The sequence below is a fragment of the Scomber japonicus genome, chromosome 2 (genome assembly GCF_027409825.1).
Source record: "Scomber japonicus isolate fScoJap1 chromosome 2, fScoJap1.pri, whole genome shotgun sequence".
NCBI lineage: Eukaryota > Metazoa > Chordata > Actinopteri > Scombriformes > Scombridae > Scomber > Scomber japonicus.
The window spans coordinates 18,225,431-18,247,910 of record NC_070579.1 but is presented as its reverse complement, the minus strand read 5'-3'; the positions used below and the strand labels follow the sequence as shown (position 1 = coordinate 18,247,910).

General features: G+C 42.8%; 1 protein-coding gene across 1 annotated transcript; it reads left to right on the top strand.

Moving 5' to 3' along the window:
* The first annotated feature begins 749 nt into the window (after nt 1-749).
* mxd4 (MAX dimerization protein 4) lies at nt 750-22,193 on the top strand. Its single transcript, XM_053338176.1, has 7 exons — nt 750-782; nt 880-954; nt 1,600-1,699; nt 5,090-5,119; nt 17,945-18,059; nt 19,766-19,928; nt 21,239-22,193. Exons 2-7 carry the CDS (start codon nt 891-893, stop codon nt 21,403-21,405), a joined length of 639 nt encoding a protein of 212 aa, XP_053194151.1. The 5' UTR covers nt 750-782; nt 880-890; the 3' UTR covers nt 21,406-22,193.
* Nucleotides 22,194-22,480: the final 287 nt, after the last annotated feature.

Below are 22,480 nucleotides of genomic sequence, written 5' to 3'. Positions count from 1 at the left end.
AATAGTAACTTCTTGGTATTGACCTGGGACTTCAGGGTCAACACTTGTGACTTGCAAAATCACTTTGTCCCACTTGTGGCTGTCAATTTTTTACAGTAGGCTACTTACTAGAAACATATGCATTCTGCAACTTCACATTTTCACTGTATTTTTTTCCACGCCAAGCAAATTATACTATAGGTTAGGTCATCTTTATACTTTGGCAGTCATAAAACAATTTCTGCAGCCTCATACAACACTTTCATTATGACTTGGGCAGGAAATGAGGCCGATACAAGCCCTGTGACTAAAACTCTGCCATGTCACACACTCTGATGAGAAAGAGCTGACATATCTAAAACGACCTTATTGACTGTATGGCCACTGAATGCACTTTATTTTGCAGTCCAAAACCAAAAGCATCTTTTGAGAAGTTATCAAATTTGGCAACCAGTGCAACAAATTAAGTTCCACTAAGAAACACCCAAAATACCTCTCAGCCAATCACAGGCTGCTTGTCTGCGTACCAAACCAATCAGCTACGCAGGGGGCGGGTCGAACATGCTGTTGCTAGGCCATGTCCCTGATGACTTTTACACCATCGAGCCAATCGAGTCACACCTCCACGCTTAAAGCCTGCTCATTGGTTACAACACACCGTGAGAGCCCGCCCTCTGGCTTTTCTTATTGGCTACTGCCAAATCACTCACGTCCCTGAGTTTTCGTTAGGTGCTGTTGATACTGTAGTTTGGAGTCACCAAGACTCAGAAGTGAACATAGCTGCGCACATACATCGCTCTGAAGTAGTTTTTTATTTTTATTTTTTAAAGTTAATTTCCATTCCATTATTTTATGACTTGTACATTTGTGTAAATAGATTGTTTCTATTTTTATAACAAGACAACAACAAGATGGAACTTAATTCTCTCCTAATTCTGCTGGAGGCTGCAGAGTACTTGGAAAGAAGAGACAGAGGTATTTCAAGCTAAATTTGACAAGTTGACAAGGGATTTTTTTGCCGAGATATTTTAAAATTGGATAGCTCTCTTTCATTTTCTCTCATTGGTAAAGTTTTTACTGGCACTGCCATAGTGCAGGTATGATGTCACTTTGGAGACAATGGGACAAACGATGGGTGCAAACTGGACCCGGTAGCCTGTATGCTAGAAAAGAGCAGCTATAACAGCATATATTTAAAGTGTGTCATGTAATGATGAGTTGTGTTTGCATTATTTCTAACACAGGCTAGGTGTTATATAGGCTGTACTCATAATGCAGTATGTGTTTTCTATTCATTGTAGAGAAATGAGTAAACAAGAGTGACATTGAGAATATGAGCCTGTATCATAATGACAGATACTCATACATGCATGACCGTGTAGCATGAAGTGTTTAAAATATAGACCTAGCTGGAGACTGTATGGATATAGTGGAAGCGATTGTAATGATTATCGATTATCACGTTTATGCCTCCTCTATAGCTATGTCGTGTTTCTACCATTTCCCCTAAACGCCTGTGTCAGCGTATAGATATTTATATCCTGTTTTTTTTGTTTTGCTTTCGGACACCACAGTAAATGTTAACATGCATGTTTTTGTCTTGTTGACTTTTCTCGATAGAGGCAGAGCACGGCTATGCTTCTGTTTTACCGTACAGTAGCGACTTCTCCAGGAAGAAAACGAAAGCATCGCCAATCTCCAGAAAAACTCAGAACAATAGGTAAATATGAATTCCTGCTTCTTTAAAAATGAGTGTTATATATTTGTAAGAAAAGCGTAAACACACACGTATATATCTAGTGGTTGAGAAGTGTTTTCATGGCATCTCTGTGCTGCCGGGGCTGGGCTCTCTCTGTGTTTTGGTCTCCAATAAACACTGCCACGCGTACACTGTCAACTCAGCTGCTCCCACTCAATTCAATCTCAATTCAAGTCAATATGGCTTTATTGGCATGACATTTGACATGTGTTGCCATATCATAAAAATGAAAAGACATTGTTAAGGAATGAAATGAACAAAAAAAAAATAATAATAATGAAAACAATAATTTTAGATGATCAAAATAAGTAAATTAATAAAAAATATTTTATGAGTACAAGTAAGAATTTCAATGTGGCTTTAACAACGCAAGACAAACAGAAACAATGTAAGCCTTAATCTGCTGATAATAAAGTAAAGAGATTAGTCAGCTTTTAGTCTATAAATAACAGCATAAAAACAAACAAATAACAACAGGGGATGGTGGCAGCAAATAGAATACAGTCTATGTGTGTCACACGCACACATGCCTCAAACCCTTCGCTTGCTGACATAAAACATGCACATAACTCTTCATATTTTCACCCAGTCTCACATGGCTATCGTGCTTTCACCTGCCTTTTTTATTCATGTGGTTAAGAGGTTAAATGAAAGTAAATGTCCCATGTCAGACCACTCTTCTCTCTCTCTCTCTCTCTCTTTCTCTCTCTCTCTCTCTGTACCTCCCTCTCACTCTCGCTCTCGCTCTCTCTCTCACTCACTTTCACACACAGACACACACGCAGAGTTCATGAGACGCTGCAGATTTGAGCTTCTGCTTACAATATCTATTGGATTTTATTCTTCACTCCTCATGCGTTCATTAATGCACGTTTGACCCCATTCATGCTTCCTGCAACTAGATACTGCTGTACTGCAAGACTGGGGTTACAGTGTATTTGGTGGCCCATCAGATTCTGTGACCTGCAGTGTTGGTCGGGTTGGTTAAGTTTAGCCACGAGGAGTGAGATGGTTGGGGGAATAACATCAGGGCAGGTAACAGATAGCAAATACAGTTTAACACTACACTGTAATCACATCCAATTACTTAAGTCAATAAATTAAAGTTTCAGTTTCGGTTCTGTCTTGCTTTCACTCTTTATGGAGCAGTTGGACAACTGGCTAAGGGTCATTTAAATGTGAGGTTAATATTTAACACAAAGACTCTTGACATTAAAGGCTCATTTAGGAGGTGGGTCACTAATGACATGGTTGACACCCAAAATTGACTGACTGTGTTTAAAATGATTGAATCAATTTGGGACACACCTTAATCAGGAATCGCCTTTGTCGTCATGTGACTCCAGTTTTAAGACTTTTACATCCTCACAGCATGCAAATAATTGCAGGGTTATTGGTTGTTGTCTATGAACTATCTAAATGTGTTTTTGGGAACATTTGCATGAGCTGACATTATTTTGAAGAAGAGTGGCGCATCAAGATTCGATGAAAAGATAAAATGTCCTGTTGGCTAATATTAGTTTAGGGAAGCACAGCCCAATTTCCTAAGTAGTGAGTGTGCCAGTTACGTCACTGCACGTACATCATCATGTGGTGTCACTGTTGTAATGACACTGTCAAAATCCTTTTAAGGCGTGTAGTTTTGCAAATTTGAAACTGACATTTGCGTGGTGTCTCACAAATGAGAATCCAAGCCGCCTCTACATTCCTCTGATATTGTGTCTGATGGCATAACACAATTATTTGCGAGTGCGTGGGTGTGGTTGCCAAAACAGACAAACATACACACAAACTGTGACAAACACCATTTCACCAGACATCACGCCTGAAATTAATATAAATAGCTTTAACTCAGATGACAAGAAATTGCTTGCTTAATTTCCTTTACAGCCCTGAAATCCGTCATGTGAATGTGGGAAAATATACCCAGGGTGCTTTGGGGATAAGCTCAGGCAGTTTTACATCCCATAAAAAGCTATATAGATGATAGGCGATAGCAATGATATAAGACTCATTTACAGGCCTTTGATCACCAGTGTTGAGTTTATGACACGCAGCTCTTTGCATGCCACACCATTCTTTTACATAACATGTAAAAGTATGTGTGTTAACCTGCTGTTATTACAGCTCTCTGAGCATTCCCTTCCTCTACAGTAACCATATGATTTCCTGGTCATGCCCTGTGCTTTGACTGAGACGTTTCCCCAATTTGTGCAGGTTTGAATAGCTCCACTTCCTCCATGATGAAGTAAAGCTCTTTGTCGGCCTTTAAGAAAAAGGAGTTGCTAGGTTTGGATCAGGTTATCAGCAACAGTGCAACATCCTGTGCTGCTTCTGGGATGATTCTGTGCCACATTAATCCAGTGACATGGTCAACTGTAACCCCTTTTTCGGTGCAGTGAGCAGCGTCGCCGTGCAGGCGCCTCGGCACAGCTGTGGGAACCACTGCTTCACAAGCACAAGGGCTCTCGAACAGCGGAAAATCTGAAAAGGCTTGTTGTCAGTCTGACTCTTTGTTGTCGCTGTTTTTGTTTTTATTGCCGCGGTATCCATGACGGTCTCATGAACAGAGGGCCTGTTTCAGATGGACTGCAGTGCCCTCGCTGCTCCCGGCTGCACATCATAATAGGGCTCTCCTTGGAATAGCCCACACGCTGAGGAATTCTGCAGCGTCTAGGCCTCCAGACGTCTGAGTGTGTTTTTATCCATGTCCACACTGCTGTTCAGCCAGCGTGCAGCTACAACAGCAGTGTTTGCATGCTGTTTGTATGTGTGTGGGAGCAGGCGGGGGCAGGGGGTGTTGAGCAGACACTCTCTCTCTCTCTCTCTCTCTCTCTCTCTCTCTCTCTCTCTCTCTCTCTCTCCCCCTCTCAGGGCCATTTTTTGCCCTCTGTTGCATGCACTCTGACAGATGTCACACAGAAATGGAAAAAAAAATTCTCAGAATTAGACTCACTATTACCAGAATGTGTAAACAACCATTTATGTTGCTTGCTTGTGCCTTTAGTTCCAGTACAAATCAGCATGAATATGCAACACACGAGGCCTGTTTCTGAGTATTATAATCGTTAACATTTTAACAGTACAGCCATTCTAGCATTTTAAAACCCTGGAGCCACCTGGAGGCAGAAACAAAAGAAAAAGCAGAAAATAATCAACACATTATTTTTTTCAAATGTTTCCCTGAGCTACTCTTATTTGACATTTTGCTCCAAACCTCTTGCTTTCATCTGTCTTGCATTTAGATCCCAGCTCTCACGTCATGTCATGCAAAGTTTATGTAGTGTTTGTGATTTCAGCACTTTCTGCTCTGACAGTAAACATTGTCTTTTTTTCTGTTTGCACTTTCAGATCGTCGCACAACGAGCTGGAGAAACACAGGTGAGGTGACATCTTATCCCGCCCCCGTCTCTCATGTTTGTCTGATGTGTGTGCATGTCTTCACGCAGTACCCTTGAGTTCCTAACGTACTGACTGAAGATACTGTCTGGCTGCAGGTAAATGTCAGATATATTCCTCTCAGTCAAAAGCACCAAAGTCACCAAGGATCAGATCAGAGGTCATCTTCAAAGAGGAAGAGATTTAATCAATTAATTCCTCATGTCTGAAAATGGATAATAAGCTGATTTCAAAGAGCACCTTCATGTTGATTAGATCTGTCTCCATTTCACGGATGAAACTTGTTACCTTGTATGGAGAGGGAATCCTGTCAGTAATGTGATAATCTAGCCCAGACTGACGCTGTGAACGGAGGCGTGGTGAATCTGGCCCTCGCCTGTCATTTCTCCAAACTGAGAAGCCCACAGACTCATACAGAAGCGATTCCTGTCTCCTCCCAGCATGCATCTCACTCTAGCTCATAAACAGTTTTTTTTTTTTCTTCGCCTCCCTTCGGGGTACAGTGCTCGGCTTGTGGTGATGTGATATCCTTGCTCGCTGAAGACTTAGATGTCTGTTTTTGCTTTGTTTTGACTTCACCAGCAGGGGATGTGACTTCACAGATCAGGGATCTGTAGTCAGGAAGCAAAACTTCTTCATTTATATGACAAATCCTAGATTGTTTGGAGAAGAATGTTGTGATGGAAGGTGTAAAACAGTTTTCGCTTTTGTTGTTTTTGTTTTTGCCTCAGTGTCACCCCAAGCTGCTCTCACAGACTCTTCCAAAACTCCTGCCCGAGAGGAGGATTTAAGAAACAGCTGATGTGACTTTCAGCATGTGAGCAGAGGCAGAAATGGGTGTGTTTGGCTGCATGTGCGTGACACACTGTCACCCACGCTGAGGGATTAGGGTTTGCCAGTCACATGTTTAGGAGTGAGTAATGGATGTGTGTGTCGCGCGTCGAGAAACAAGTAAGGGCATATTCCACTCCGACCTGACAGACAGAGGAGGCCCTGGCTGATTACGCTGCAGGTGTTGAGACACCACGGTTACCTCATGTCCGATGACGGGTGTGGTTATTTAGGAAAGAAGTGATGTCCAGTCAAACTGAGAAATGCTGGTAAATTGTTTAATCACTTCCTGCGTCATCACTACGGCCACAAGTTTTTAGGGAAGAAAGAAAATAGTTTCTTTTTACTGTAGTGGTAAAACATGTTTGTTTACTGATTCACTAAACATGATGTAAGAGCCTAAAGAAAGGAAATTTTCTAACGCTGTGTAAGTCACACTAAACCATCCTTAGGGACACGTAATGCATTCTTGTTTATTTAAAAGTACTTTCCTCCCTTTTTTTTTACACCCATGACTGTTTTGAATGGAAAAATTGGCCCTTCCTTTTTTTGACAGGCCTCTGCAGTGATGAGGTGTCATTGTCAACCTTTTGAAACAGAACACATCCTGATTCCCCCTGTCTGGACCTGCGGCCTTAAATAACACGGTCATTACACCTACATGCAGGTGTTTAAACCACAACTTCAGGCTTTAATTAGTACAATTATTTTAGAGGGTGTGAAGGTATGAAGCACCTTTCATTCACTGGTTCCAGCTTCTCATACGTCAGGATTATTTAGTCATATATTGCTGTTAATTGTCTTTGTGGTTTGGACTGTTGGTCGGACTAACTAAGCAGTCCTCTGGGGTTTTTCACTTCACATTTTATAGATAAAACAATCAATAATAATAATGAAAAAGGTTAGTTTCTGTTTTACTGATATAAACTCATACAGAACGTTTTCATCGTCCCCATTTGATATCTGGCTCTCTGCTGTCAATTCATAAGAAAACAAAAAAGCCTTCCCGTTCAACCAGTTCAATGAGTGCGTGACCAGTTCGGATCACTCACCCAGTGTTTAATCTGCACTAGTCCCAGTATCGTCTCCAAGGGCTCAACCTCCCCTCACGCCCTCAGACGCCACTCCAGGGGAGGTGCTGCTGTTTCAGGCTGACTCACTGTCTTTGTTTGGTCATGTGTCGGTGTGTTTGGTTCACGCTGGTACAACAGAGCCATCCTTGTACTGTATGTTCACGAGGTAGACTAGGTGACTGATGAATGTCTGGTTTAGATGCTGGAAGCTATTGGCATTGTGGGTAGTCAAAATGTCGTTTATTAGCATTACCTTCACAGTTCCTGAATCTTTTTGAAGCCCTTTTTTTAGTTTAAACACTTTTAGTTTTTTTTGGATACTTTACTATGAAAAATCATTTTTAAAAATTCTACAACCCTCCCTTTTTTTTTCAACTTATCAAATGCTAAATGTTGCCTAAAAACAAGCTAGTAGTCTAAAGGTTGTACATTTCAAAAGTCATACTGAAGGCAATGTCAATGTCTAATGTGACAGTTTTCTAAATTTTCCTGTTTTCTGTGACATCAGCCTCTCTGGCAACCCTTAGTGATATTATGCATGCTAGGTGTTGCTCATGAAACCAATGGCTGCCTTGGCTGCTGTTCAGGAGGCACCCTGCATATATTTGTGTCCTGTTATCAGAGTGAGACGTCTGGTTGGGTGCCAGCAGCGTCCCACAGGGTGGTCTGTCCTGACGCAACCTGCTTATCTGCTGCAGCCCGAGTGTAGCCGTGACAGCTCTGTAAAGACCATCTAGAGGGTGACTCTGCTGCTTTTTTCCCCTTTTTTTTCTCCTATCATTGCATTATTGGCACAAGCCAGAGCTGTAGAGCATCAGCTTGACGTTTCTGTGAAACCAAGTGCTACTGTGTGGTTGGTCTCCGCTGGCATTGCTTCCTTCCCATTTCTTACTTCAACCGCTGTTTATCACGCCTATGACGACTCATCCGTGCCACACGTTTCCTTTTCTAGCAACACCAAGTAGTTGCGAAACTACAGACGTTTTGTTTTCCCACATAACACCTGTTTACGGGAAATCAGTCCGGGCGCGTAAGGCAGAGTATCTGGTATGTTTGTTCTGCTTCCCTCAATTGAAAAAAGGATTTACAGCTCTATTTTTAACTCTCCAGACAGACACCACCCATAGCAGTCAGGTGCTCTCGGTTTCATTTGTGAGATGACATGAGCGAGTGACGCTGAGAGAGAACTGGTTTGATTTCCAACAAATACAGTTCCTTTACAATATACGGTATATCTGGCTGCACATCACAGCAGCACCTGTTGAATTTCACTTTAAATTTACACGCACTTTATGAACACAGGAGCCGGCACACAGTTTGTCACGGTCTAATCGTCTCTCTAATTAAATTTACTCTCCAAGTGTCTTCTACTCCCAGCTGTGATGAATGACTTATTTGGCTTTAGGGAGCTCTTTCCCCTCGAGTGAAGCTGGCCTGTGTGTATATGTGTGTGTGTGTGTGTGTGTGTGTGTCTATAGACACACCTCGCTGAGCTTTTTGAGTTATGGGTTGGGAGGGAGAGCCGTCCGCTGCCCTGTTACTTCACCTCCCTGCCTTCTACTCTTTGTCTCCCTCTTTCTCCAGAGACCACATCTGTTTTTTCTGTTATCTCCCCTCCCCACCCTCTCCACATTCTGGCGCTCCATTTCTCCCCCTAAAAGTGCCTGAGTCAGCAGAAACCTGAGGCAGTAAGGAGGAGGAGAGCTGCGCGCCCTTCTTATAGAAGGTCTTTATCACTCTTTCCTGGTCTGACTGCCAAAACTCATTTGTGCCCATTTCTCCTCTTTTGAGAAATAAATCTTCTTTCGTGACAGTGAGTTTATGTGGAGGACAGCGGGTTTTGATAGGCCCGTTAATCCTGCTAATCTACATTTTAATGTGGATTGTAAACCCCACAACCATCGTGATCACAGCTAAGATTGAGGTCATATAATATCATTAACAAAAGTGACACGCATTTCTGTATGTAATGCAGTTTTGGTTTTAATGTGGCATTCATGTGTCTCACATGTTTGCACGTGGCTTTTGTACTTAACTTCCTAAAATGTCACACTATATTCCTCATGGGTATGTGGTGAGCTGGAGTCATTAGACCTGCATCGGCAGATAATAAACCAGTGTAATGATTTATATACTCAGTGTTGTTCAGTCAATAAGGCACATGGCATAGTTCATGTACATTCAGTCAATGTGACCCAATGTTACAGTTGGCATAGGGCTGATATAGGTCAAATTTTCTATCAGTGTATAAATGAATTTATATTTATATACAATGATTATTTTCATTACAGATTAGTTAACTGATGTTTTTCTTGTGTGGTCCATAAAAGCCAGAAAATATTTGAACAGATCCAAATGTTTAAAGTGTTTCAGAGCCCAAGATAAGATGCTTTAAAAATGACTTATGATTATTTAGATGATCAAACTAGTTATGTATTCATTTTTTACTAATCAATTAATCAACTTGCTTTAGCTTTAAATGTATGCATTTTGTGATCAGTGGAACAGTCAGTTGAATAAACATTTGTGGATAAAATAACTATGGGAATGTAGAGTGTAGCAGAGTTACACAACCAGAGATATTAAAGGGGCATTTAACCGGTGTGATAAAATCTGTGGCACTGGATTTGTCCTAGTAGTTAAGCATTTACTGAAGTCTGTGGATATAGCCTTGGGACAGTCAGGGTTGTAATTGTGGTGTTGAAAAAGCAGAGTCTTTATGCGGACAAAGAATAAGAAACAGGCTTCAAGCTGGAGGTCAGCAGAAGAGGTCACATGTTGAATTTCTCCGCTGTGAGGTCACCAGGTGCTGAGAAGCTCACTCAGGTCAAAGCCCCGACCGTGGTCACAGAGTAGCTGTTTACAAAAGGCCTGTACTGTCTGTAGATGATGTTTACTGACTTCTTTGTCATTTGAGTGTGTGATCACGACCAATGTAGACCTACATTTAAGTGAGAACCTTCCTGCTCCCTCTCAGGTGTCACTGCTGCAGGGTACACCACGTTTCTGTGTCAGTAAACTTGGCTAGCAAAGCAGCTGATGCTCATAAAAACAACAGTGTGGCAAGGTGCAAGTAGGGCTGTGCGATACGACAAAGATCTTATGTCCCGATATAGGTAATGTCATATCCAGATAATGATATAAACTTCAGTTTTCTGGTCCATGTCAGACTTTTCAGACCCTAACCACATCCATGTGACAGAAGTACAAAGTCTGTCTTTTAGGTACGAGTTCCTCATTTTGTGTTGGTAGGTCAAAGTTCTTCTCCTGCTCTCCTCCATGTTTGTTAATGATGCAAATTCCCTGCCTGCATCCTTGCTGAAGGACGCACAGTGTAATCCAAATGACAAAAAAATATTGGCCTACAGAGTCTGATTTGCGACACAAAGAAATAATATGCATAATATGAAACAATAGATGTTTTTCTATCGTTGCACCATCATCCTGGGTACGGACGTTGCTTTTGGGGGGGATTTTGAAGAGCAGGAAACACAATGAAAAGGAAATAGGAAGTTGGTTTATCTGCAGACTCGCTGTGTCATGACACACCCATTTTACTATATGCACTTGGTTAGGGTTAGACAAGAGCATTGAGATGTGTAGGGTTAGAGGTTGGGGGGGATGCAGTGTGAGCATGCTGCTACATCAATCAGGTGGGTCATGTAATGAAGTGGGTGTGTCGTGTAGGCCTGCAGATCGCCCCTTCTGCTCAGGGGGAGAAGGGGGAGGAGGAGGAGGCAAAAACATTCTTGAGTGTTGCCGAAGGGAGGGACTGGAGGCAGTGTAGGACGTGGCTGCTCTGTGTGTCGAGCAGTCAGCCTGAAATTCAGGTCAGCAGAGTATGCACACATATGCTGGAATGCAGAGTTAAGTAAGAGAGGCAGTTTAAGGGGAAGAGTGTGTGGGTGGATGGGGGATCACAAAACTAGCAGGCCAAGTACTACTAGAATGCTCTGCAGCCACAAACTCATTCAGCAATGCTTGTTTTTTTGGCAAGCAAGCAAATATTTGTTTGATTATGCATCAATAGATGGGTTAAGAGCTGCAGGCGTTCTGTCATAAATCAGTCTATTTTTTTTTCTCTTCTTTATTCTGTCTAGTTTAGTTGTTCTGTATTGAAAAAGAACTGCTTGTCACAGGTTGCATGAGCCTATGTAAACCTTTCCCACCTGTTTTATTTTTTTAAAAATCCTCAAGAGGTACCAACATCCTGCAATTCACAGCAAAAAAAAACATATTGAGGAAAGTCTGAAAAAAAAAAGCACAATTTGTTCTGTTATCATTCTGCACTCCTCAGATTTATCTTGCGACCCCCATAAGTGGCTCCAGACCCCAAGGATGGACCCCGCCCCACTGTTCCAAAACCTCCTCTCCCAAAGTAAACAACAACTTTTACAGTCAACATGGAAGCTGAGATCTCCTCTCTTATACCACTGGATTCCTGCGTGTTAATCATTGACAAAGATTCCTTATAAAACCACAACCTCGGTGTCAGGGGGAATGTGTTTATTGAGCTCGCTGAACTTGTCTCTGCTAGTCTAGTCCAACATTTGCACATGTACTTTTCAAATGCATGCAGCGGAAGGCAATTAATGTCCAGGTCTGTCATTTCACATTGTGTTGACATGATTCAGAGATGCACAGAGACAGAGACTGTTCTTTAGCTTCCCCCCCTTCTACCTCACTGTTTGCTCACACGCTCTCCTCTTTAAATTCTATTTGACATCTGTTTTTCTATTAACACCAGTATAAGCTGTCGGTGCAGAGGAAGGGATTTTGTAATGATCCATACTCACACAGGGGATTGTTTCACTGCACACACACACACACACAAAAATCAAATGAATCTAATTAGAAGGCATTCCCAAGCACGCCCAGTGGAAATTCCAGTTAGCTTTGTAGAAATACTACTATGTCGAGTGAACAACAAACTGCCTAATTCTTCAGTTTCCTGTTGTTTATTCACCAGTAAACTATGCAGAGCCTTTTCTTTGGTTGTAGTAAAGTAATTAGGCCCCTCCCTCTCTCCGTGTGCGTTGTTGTTTTTGGAGTATTCAAGTTTCTGTTTGCTGCTTGCGTGTCAGAGCAGAGTCATGTGAGAGAGAGCTCCATGTTCCTGCCGTCAGGAGAATGTGTTTATGGGGGACTTGTATCCGTCTGTCTCGCCTCACAGTTGTCACTGCACACAGTGGGTGGGTGCGGCATCCTCAACGACAGAAAACAAATACAGCTCGTCCCAGATGACTGCATGATAAAAGCCTCTCGTGTCTCCCTAGTTCTCACTGTTTAAGTGTGTGTGTGTGTGTGTGTGTGTGTGTGTGTGTGTTTGCGTTTGTCTTTTTGACTCGCTGGCGTGGGCAGCGTGGCAAACCACTCTGCCAGTTTCACATGAGTTGTCTCAGCGCCGTCTTATTTTTCTACCCTCTTGTTTTTCAGAGGCGGCACATCAGATCTCTGTTAAATGTAAACACGTTCAGGGCAGGGCTAGAGGGTGACAGGGAGACTGATGAGGGGCTGCTGAAAGACCTAGTGTGTGTGTGTGTTTGTCGGCTGGCCCCTGGGTAGGGTCCCTCACCACCTCAAGCCTCCCTCCCTCCATCTGCATCGTACTCCCCAGGAACCTGCCAGCCAGATGTGGAGCCACTCCAATGGCAACCCCTAAATTCCACCACTGCACCGCGGTGATCCACACTCACGCAACGCAGCCCCCACTTTCACTTCACATTACAGAGACACGCTGTAAACACAGGACCAGATGCAGGAAGGTTTTGAAAACTTTGAGATGTTTTTTGTATACTTGCTTAAAAGTTAAGAAAAAAACACTGATGCTTTGAATTAAGAATTTAGCCTAAAAAATGAGATATGAAACTGCAACACTGAAGTTCTGGTACTTGCTGTGATCTGGAAATACTGAAACCATGCTACAGTTAAAATTTGACTTGGCTGAAACATGAGCAGTCACGCAATCAGACAGGTTGTAAACAAGCTCAAATAGATCAGATTATTAGAGCACTGTGTTTAAGCACTCTATGTAAATGGAAAACTGGTCAAATTTGAATCCATAAACTGTGATGGATGTTTACAACTGTCAGTTTTAGCCATAGTTTTACTTTTTAAAAGCTGTTTGATCATCTGGCTGTTTGTGCTCTTTGCCTCTGTCAGACTTGTTTTTAGTGAGTTTTCCAAAATAACTCTGTGAGAACAGTGTGGTTTTTACTTAGTTCTTCTTTAAAAACACAGACCAGATCCCCTTTTTTTAGAGACTTCAAAGGACATAACCAAGTTTGATACTGAATTGTTCTATAAGTATTCAATATGAGCTGACTCGGCAGTGAAACCTAAGTGTTGATGTCTTGTGGGCTCAAGTCAAAACAACACCAGAGGCAACATATCACATTTTCTTTTCTTTAAAACCAACAGGGACAAACCGAGTCAGCTCTAGCAGTGAGAGGAAACATTGCAGTGGTGTTTCTGATGACCTTTGACCTTAGTTTAGTGGGTATGGCTCCGAGCCAGACGAGCCACTCGGTCCTGTGCGTATGGGTGGAGGAATGCGCCGGGCTGCAGCGAGCTCATTAAACAGTGCAGTGAGTGAGGGGTGAAGGCCCGTTGTTTGCACTGGCTTGCCTTCTCAGGCCCTATAGTGCTTTGTGTGCCCATAGATCCTAGATCCCAGAGCACTGGACGGTCCAGAGACACACTGCCGTCTCCAGGACAAACCGTCATGACTGTGTGTGGACACTGTGAAACTGATTGTGGTCATCCTCTGGTGCAGACATTTCTTGCAGTATGCATCAGGCAGACATACACAGGCGGCTGCAGACAAACAGCATTTGTTTTAAGCAGCAAACCAAGATATTTCATGGCTGTTCACCTTCCAAGGCCCAAAGTATGGGCAGATCTGTGAGAAAGGCCTGATGTGTACCCAGTAACCTTGGAGCACAAGTCAGCAGTTTAAATAGCTTGTTCTAGTTTCAGCAGTGTGCAGCATTCTGAGCAAAAGTTCCTTTTTTTCCTCCCCTACGCCTTCGCTTTGTTTTGGCACTGAGCGCCTGATGGAGAGGGAATAGGAGGGGGAGGGAAGGCCAGAGATCAGACACAAATCATCCCGTGGTACTCTGCACGTGAGAATGGTCAGGTGGTCATTTCCCTGCAGGCATGAATCCATGTTAATCAAATTGCAGATTTACTATTGAAATTACACAGCATTATGTTTTTGCAGCTTTCCAATTTTCACAAAAACTTTTCAGTGTTAAAATGCTGCCATAATATTGTACTAAATTAACTTTTTACTATTCTTTAGAAGTTTGCTTTAAAATGAGATCATTGGCGTGCTGAGAACAGCCTGTGAGTGCTGCGTGCACTATACACAAAACCTTGACTTTTGTACAATGTTTGACGCAAACAAACCAGAAATCTGCCAGCTCTGCAAACCCTTATGTGCCACCACACGACTACTCTCTATTCATGAGTGACATACCAAAGCCTGTCCTATTTTCAAACCCAGACAAATTGGAAAATTTGATGTGATTCAGAACCATGTGGACCAGTCGGTGTAAACTGTCTGCTCTCCTGCATGGACACAACGTTCATCTGGTGCCACACTTTGCACGGCTGTTTGAGGCAATCTGATAAACATTGCGTGACCAGGGCTTTGCTCAGGAATAACAGACATGAGGGAGGGAGGGTCCTGCTCCGCCCTAAATAGTCTGTGCGGTCTTGAAGAAAAATAGTGTGTGTGTCTCTCGGTGGGGGAACACATGCTGCTGTAAGGAAGCTGTCAGGGACACGCTGCCAGGTTTAACCAGGTCTTGTCCCACTGATATGCATCAGACGGATGACGTGGAAAAGATAGATAGAAGAAAGAGAAATTTGGAGCAGCCAGACACTGCCCAGACCTGTTGCAGCCCACGAGACAGAAATACTTGTGTGGATTGTTATCAGCATTAAAAGTATGAGCGTGCATGTTGTGAAGCCAAAACTATATCTTGGATGTAGGAAGTAAAATGTGCCACAGAGGATGCAAAGATATGTTTTTAAATTAGTTTGAGTTTTAAATTTAAAACTGATAACATGCAGCCCCAGTTGAAACAGATGTATTCAAATTTATTAGACATCAGGATAACAAGATCAGGATAGTTGTTCCATTGACAATGAAAGTTCAGTCTAGGACTCAGGACACAGTATTCAATAACATAATCTCACCACAAGGTTCATTTAGTTTAGTTTAAAAGTTCTGGAGCTGTCAATCATTTCAAACTTTGAAGCCAACATGGAAAAGTAGTCCTTGAAATGATTAGAAAATGGAAATTCAAACATCCACAGTTCCAAGGGAACTGGGCAATCTCCATCTGCTGATGAGGATCATGTGATAGGATCAAAAGCTCTAAAGCAGCTACTAAATGGACCTTATGGAGAGATTGTTTTTTCAATTCTTTAGATTCCTTATTTTGCATCTTGACTCAAGTAAATAATCAGCTTTTCTGCTGACCACAAGCCCTCAGTGCTCCCAAGATACATTACAGAACAATAGTAAGGAATGACATACTGTATATAAGCCATTGTGTTTTGTGATCGTCTTATTGTTGTCACGTGTACGGTCTGTCTCTAAGTCACCACACAGTTGTCGACTAGCTCGATGTCTGCTTATGAATCAGAAGGTTTATCTGACAGCTTGAACACCAAACAGTGCAGACATTGATTTTATTTTTATGTGGTAACAGTGATGGTGAAAGCACATCTGTGCACATTTCTACTGTTTGTCTGCCAGGTAAAATATGTGGTGAGCGTACAGGTGGGGCCTGTGATGAATAAGTCCATAAAAAACACCAGAGGTTTTTCTGGGGAAGGAGGGCAGGAGGGCAGTGAAGGGGAACGCCTTGTTTTTGTTTTTCATTAGAGGAGATGGAGAAGCGGGGGGGAGGGGGGGGGGTTGCAAGATGGTTGCCCATTGGCTCAAGTTACCCTTTGGATGATGTGTGTGGAGCGCTGCCTAGTGCAGCTGAGCACACTGCACTCAAAGAGCCCTTTTTTCAACCCAAGAGAAAGTCATCCACTTGCTCGGACCCCACTCCCTTCCAAACCCCCCCTTCCCCCGCTACAGACCCCCAGCTCCTTCCTGCCTGCTTCCCCTGGCTGGAGTTCAAGTGCTTCATGTGGCTGTGACTGGGGCAGGTTGGAGGTGGGCCCCCACCCCTGTCCTCAGAAGACACTTGTTTTCCAGTGGGACTAGGGTGTGTTGGTGTTGGCAGGGTGGAGCAGAGGGTTGGAGGGGTTCAGCGGATGGGGGTGGGAGTGGAGGGGGGTGGGGGGGAGTGGAAGCGCCCCCTGGGAGAAGAGGAAATAAAAGAACTGGAGCACTTTCACACGCCCTTTTTTTGGGAACGCTTGTGTGTGCACCTGTAGAGAGGTAGAGATGGTTTGAAAGGCATAATCTAAAAATCCAGAGCATTTTTTTTACAGCTACAATCAAATCCCTAAAAATTAAAAATGCAATTATCATTTAAGATTTTGGATTATTATATTTAGTCCCTGAGACTCTCTTGTTGCCCTCTGGCCGTCTCTGGTCCACCTCTAATTGAAACAGACAGGGCTACTGAGAGGGTCTTACTTTATGTGAAAAACATAGGCGACGCCCTTCCTGAAAAAGAAACAGGGAAACGACTGTGTGTGTGTGTGTGTGTTTGTGTGCATATGTTTAGAGTGTGTATTCTTGTGCTTGAGCTGTGGCCTCCTGTGTTCTTAGCTCTGCAGTCATCCCCAGAAAGCTTCATTTCTCTGATTAGGTTTATTGTAATCGTAGCGATGGCCAGCGGAGACCTCGCATTGTCGGAGTTTGTTTACCGTTCTGCCGGAGTTAGCCAAAGGAACAGGAGAAAAGGGGGGAAGCCTCACTCAGAACAAAGAAATGGTTCATGCACTAGCTTGACTAATGGAGGCCTGAATGGCCTTTATGAGCAAATCTGAATGGACCAAGGACAGAGAGGGGAGGTAATCTGCTGATAAAAATGTTGTAAATAAAAGGCAGTCCTTTGACATAATATACAATATCCGTGCAGTCAATCCGTGTCCGCACAGAGATTAACTTTTCTTTGTCGTCACTGTCACTTAATTGAACATCCACATGCTGTATCCAGCGAGCTGTTTACTCGTGGATCCGGGGTTGTTGGCCTCTAGGGCTTTTGGCAAGGATGCAGGGTTTTCTGGGGCCACGGTTTGCATCTTGAGTTCAGCCAACAGTGACCAGAACAGATGAGAAACCTCTCATAGCTGTCACTTTACTCAATAATGATTTATCGCTCATGGGGACTGTGGCTTTAAGGAGTCTCCCTCAGTAGGGCACAGCTGGGTTGCCATTTTGTGCATCAGTCAATCCATCATGGACAGCGAGGAAGTCAGTGTGTCATTCCTTTGGTTGTGCATATGTATTATGTGCAGGTTTTTGTGAATCAAAGAAAGAAAACCACAGCTAAAAATCAATCATAAAAAGGGATAGAGGAATCTCATCTGACACATGAACTCTGACTTTGGGCTGTTTGGTTGAATATCTGGTTGCATGTCATCGATGGGTGTAGATATTCTCAGTGTAAAACAAATCTGAAAGTGGTTTACTGGAGCCTCTGCAAGCTTTTAACACCTATAACTAGCAAGACTCTTCAATCCTTTGAACCTTCTTTCACGGTCAAGCCTGAAATCAGAACTGAAACCAACTCTGATCATGTAGTATTCAGTCACTATTCTCACCCAAGGACATCAAATTCACAGGGTACAAAGAGTTTGATTTGTTTCTGTCCTTCGAGGGACTGGCGGATAAGCCTGTTGTCAGTGTGTTTGTGTAGGTGTAGTCTGTCTTTTCTGCTGGTGGATACTTGCTGACTCACCCCGTGTCCTGTGTTGTTTGCAGACGTGCCAAACTACGACTGTACTTGGAGCAGTTGAAGAAGCTGGTGCCTTTGGGTCCAGACAGCACGAGACACACCACACTGAGCCTGCTGAAAAGGGCCAAGATGCACATCAAGGTACTAAAAAAACACACACACAGCCTCACGAAGAATGCCAAATACGTACCACATTCACAACAATTAGGATAATTGCTTTAACCGTTTGATGTTTATCGAGCAAAAACTGCAACATTTTCAACCGTAGACTGTATATAAAGATGGACGAAGAGAAGTAGTTAACCATTGGTTTACATTGCTGCAGTCAGTGCTATCTTTTTCCTTCTTTCGGAGCCGTGGGTGGCATTTGACCACTTGGTTCAGACGTGTTACATTTGAGGAAAAGTTGATTTTTACGTTTGAATATGTCATCATAGGCTTTGGTAAGTTATTAAGAGCATTTTTGTTAAAGGATTCTTCAAACACTTTTTTTTTTCTTTTAGCCTTCTTTAAGTGGTGTGCTTATTTCTAATCTTTCAATCAGAGCAGTTCAGAATCTCCCCAAGACTGAAACCCTAAACAAATGATTCAACAGAGTGGAACTAGCAGCACATTTGGTGGCTGATCTTCAGATATGTGAAAGTAGATAATTGGAAGTTTGTTTAAGGCTCCTCCTCTCTGGTTCATTAACCGTTGCAGCTCTCATACACAAAAGGATATGTGAGATACTTTGGGGGGGGGGGCATGCAGCAGCAGGAGAAGGAGGAGCAGTGACACAGAGGAGCTTATAAAACTTTACACATCATCACTTTCAGAACTTTAAAAATAAAAAAAAAATCTTAATTTGTAGAAGATGAGCTGCACATGTGAGCACTGATCTTGCTGTTTACAAGAAGCAACAGCAGTCATAGTGTGGTCGGTGGAAAATCCAGACACGCCGAGTTTTAACCCTTCACTTCCTGTTTACTGTGCAAATTGTCTCTGCTCAGAAGGCCTCTGCTAATTCTCGTCATTTCGCTATATCTCCTGTTCTCATGTCATAGGGGGGCAACGACATGCGTCGGTGCAATTTGCCTCGATTCACTACAGAGAAACTTTCACATGCAAATACATGCAAAATCCAATCCCGCGTTGAGTCAAACTTTTACAAGAGTTTATGTTTATTTTTACTTTCTAACCCACTACCCTTACACAGTCATAAAGCAACTTCCCCAATTACACGTTGAAATTTTGTTATTGTTAAACACTCTCTTTTGAAACTTTGGCTGAGGCTCGACTGATATGACAGAAAACAAAACTGGTTTCATAAGTTTTCATAGTTTTACGTAAACAGCAGCAATATCTATAAGTATGACGTAAATTCAAATTTAAGCAAAGAAAGATGACACTGTGTCCAACAACAGTAATTACAGAAGTAATTGCTGTAAAAGCAAGCAAAGAAAAACAGAAATATTTTGCTTCCAGCAGTGACATGTCTTTTAAATTTGAAAGTCAAATGCCAGAGATCTTAAATTATATGCTGTGTGATTGTGGGACTTCTACAGAGTCCCTGAAAGGTCACAGTGGGATCTTTTTTTTTCTTAACTTCTTTTATGTTCCTTTTGATAAGAGCTTTTGGATCCCCGTTGCCAGGAAATGAAAAAAAATAACGTATTGCAACACAAAAGTAGAAACAGAAACATTTCCCACCGTGACCTTTTGGGGGGATGTGCACATTTCAATAGAATGGCACACATGTAAAAGAAAAGCACTGGTTCAATTAGAAATTTAATAGAGTATACATTTTGAGCTGGTTAGATCCAACAAACACTGATTTTTTTATTTTTTTTATTTGTGTGTGTCTGCAGAAGCTGGAGGAGCAGGACAGGAAGGCTTTAAACGTGAAGGAGCAGCTGCAGAGAGAGCACCGCTACCTCAAACGCCGCCTGGAGCAGCTCTCTGTGTCAGGATCCGTGGAGCGCATCCGCACTGACAGCATGGGCTCCACCATCTCCACCGACTCCGAGCAAGGTACGCCAACCAGTTGCACTAAAACAAGGATCAACGCTTTAATAGCAACACATTTGTCCCAAATTCTGGACAGTTTAACTGCAGTAGGGGTGTGGCCTTTTCACAATCCATGAAGTGTAATTGACCTTTTTGTATACTTTTGTGCAGATATGGTTACAGACTTTCTCTCCACCTCCACCTCCACCTCCACCTCCACTTGTATTTTGAGCGTAATTTATTTGCCTGAAAAGAAACAAAACAATCAACAGACAAAGTTAAAGAGGATTTAACTGATAGCATTTTTTTTTCATATTTTCTATAGCTAAAGTGATAATATTGTTATTGTGTATTCATTTAGTGAAACTTTGATATTGTGACAGCGCTAAACTGCAATATGTTACAGTATGTTTCAAATCATCGCTGCTTACAGGCTAATCTAAATGGGACTTACTGGAACTTAAACTATATCCCAAACCAATCCATATTATTTCTACAGAAGGTTTTCATATACACCTCCGACCATTGTTGCGGTCATGGCTTTATGTAACTGTGGCTTTATTCTCAATCAAATGTGCATCACCTCCACATTTGATGCAAATCAGTAAGGCCAAGCTACAGTATGGCTTAGACCAGTCTCAACACGCACACTGTATTCCCTTAATCTATATCTGTTAGCAAATAACTGCTACAGTGCAACATTAATATAGCTTTTGTCCACATGTAAATCCAGTGTGGGTTGTTTGGCTGTTTGAATTCCTCTCGTTGTCCACTGATAAACTCTGAGCTACACTGTTATCCAAGTGAAAATGTTTGCAGGTGATGCTCTGAGGTCAAAAGGTTAACACCCTAGAATCCAGATAAAGAAATCTGGGCTTTCCCTCTTTAGCTACTGAAAGTGAGAGATGTCAAGTTGGGGTGGGTCTGCTGTGTGTTGGTGCAGTACTGGTTGTAGCTTTATCACATTTTATCTGTAGAAATTAGATAAATAAAAAGGTCAGGGGTGTTGAGGTGCATCTGCTGCTCACCAGTGTCACAGACTCTCTAATCGAATGCTTATTTCACACTGTTGCTGAAGGGTTACTGATACTGGATGAGGTAAACACAAATGCAGTTGTTTATCAATGGATGGGGATTAGCTGCAGGAGCACAAAGATCTGTCTGCTTGCCCAGAGTTAATGGCCGTTTAAATCCAGGTTTAATCCACAGGCGCAGCAGGATCCCTAATAAACATGCCCACAGTTGGCGGGTGGAAATAAACAGTTTCCTCTCTTTTGCTCTGTTTTCAAACAGCGCTCTAAAGAACTGTTTTCTCTTCTCTGTTTTGTGTGCAGAGGTGGACATCGAGGGTATGGAGTTCACCCCCGGCGAGGCTGACAGTGTGGACAGCATCAGCGACGGCGAGGAGGAGGAGGAGGACCACTACAGCCTCCAGAGCAGCTCCAGCGACACCAGCTACACAGCCACACATTCCCACAGACTGCAGCCGCACCACTGTTAGACGCAGCGGCCCTCCATCTCCCAGCCTGATCCAGCTCCCTCACACATTGCTTTTCCTTCTCGAACGCCGCCCACTACCTACATCAGACCAGTCCACAAAGGCGGTACACCCTGAACCTGTTCCTCCTATCCCGGCTCCGGCTCTCCAGGAAGCCGTGGAGCTGAAATGCCACTCAAGCCTTTCCTGACCTCCCTCCTCCTCTTTCCTATATACCACTGACCCTACCTCACCCTTCTGTATCCTGCCTGAACCTGCCCCTCCTGACACACCCTGCCCTCCCAACCCCTACCTAATGTTTTGCTGCAGGCTCAGAGAGAGCAGAGTAGAAGTTGTGGGTTTTGTCGGAGAGACTTCTGTGGTGTGGTGGACAGCTTTGACTTGTTAATCAGGGTTTTGTAAATGTGTGTGTGTCTGTGTGTGTTAGTGTGTGTGTGTGTACAAGAGAGAAAGACCAAGCTAGCGAGTTTAAGAGAGGTCAGAAACAACATATAAGCTCCATGTCATTTCCATGTGGCAATAATACACAAACAAGGTTTAGCACTTCTGTTTGTTCTGCAATACATGCAACATTGGGACCTCAAAATGTATTTACATCACACAGTATCTTCCCTTCACACAAGCATGATTCACAGGGGTAGCTTTAGCAGATGTTCCCTAAAATGGTGAAAGATTAAAGGAATAGTTTCACATTTTGGGAAATACTCTTGATTGATGTTCTTAGAGAGAGTTAGATGAGAAGATTGATAGCATTCTCATATGTGTCCAGTCAATATTAAGCTGGAGCCTGGAAACATTTAGAGAGAGAGGGGGGGGGGGGGGGGGGTCCGGCTAGCATGGTTCTGTCCAAAGATGAAAAAAATGACCAGTACCTTGAAAACTCAGTACATGTTGTATCTTGTTTGTTTAATCTGTAAAAAGCAAGCTGCAGTTTTAAGGGGAGTTGTTTGTCCCAAGAAGTGACTTTCACATGACCCCCTACCCCCCCACCATTATGATGACTGATTTTTTGTTTTGTTTTTTATAAGACAAAACAAACAAGACAGTTGTGTTGTTAGGCAGATTGTTTTTTTTTATT

Excerpts from the sequence above, each read along its gene's own strand:
- mxd4 (XM_053338176.1), top strand. The coding sequence starts at position 891 with ATGGAACTTAATTCTCTCCTAATTCTGCTGGAGGCTGCAGAGTACTTG. Across the intron at positions 1,700-5,089 it reads AGAAAAACTCAGAACAATAG|ATCGTCGCACAACGAGCTGG; the intron begins GTAAATATGAAT and ends TTGCACTTTCAG. Across the intron at positions 19,929-21,238 it reads CTCCACCGACTCCGAGCAAG|AGGTGGACATCGAGGGTATG; the intron begins GTACGCCAACCA and ends TTTTGTGTGCAG.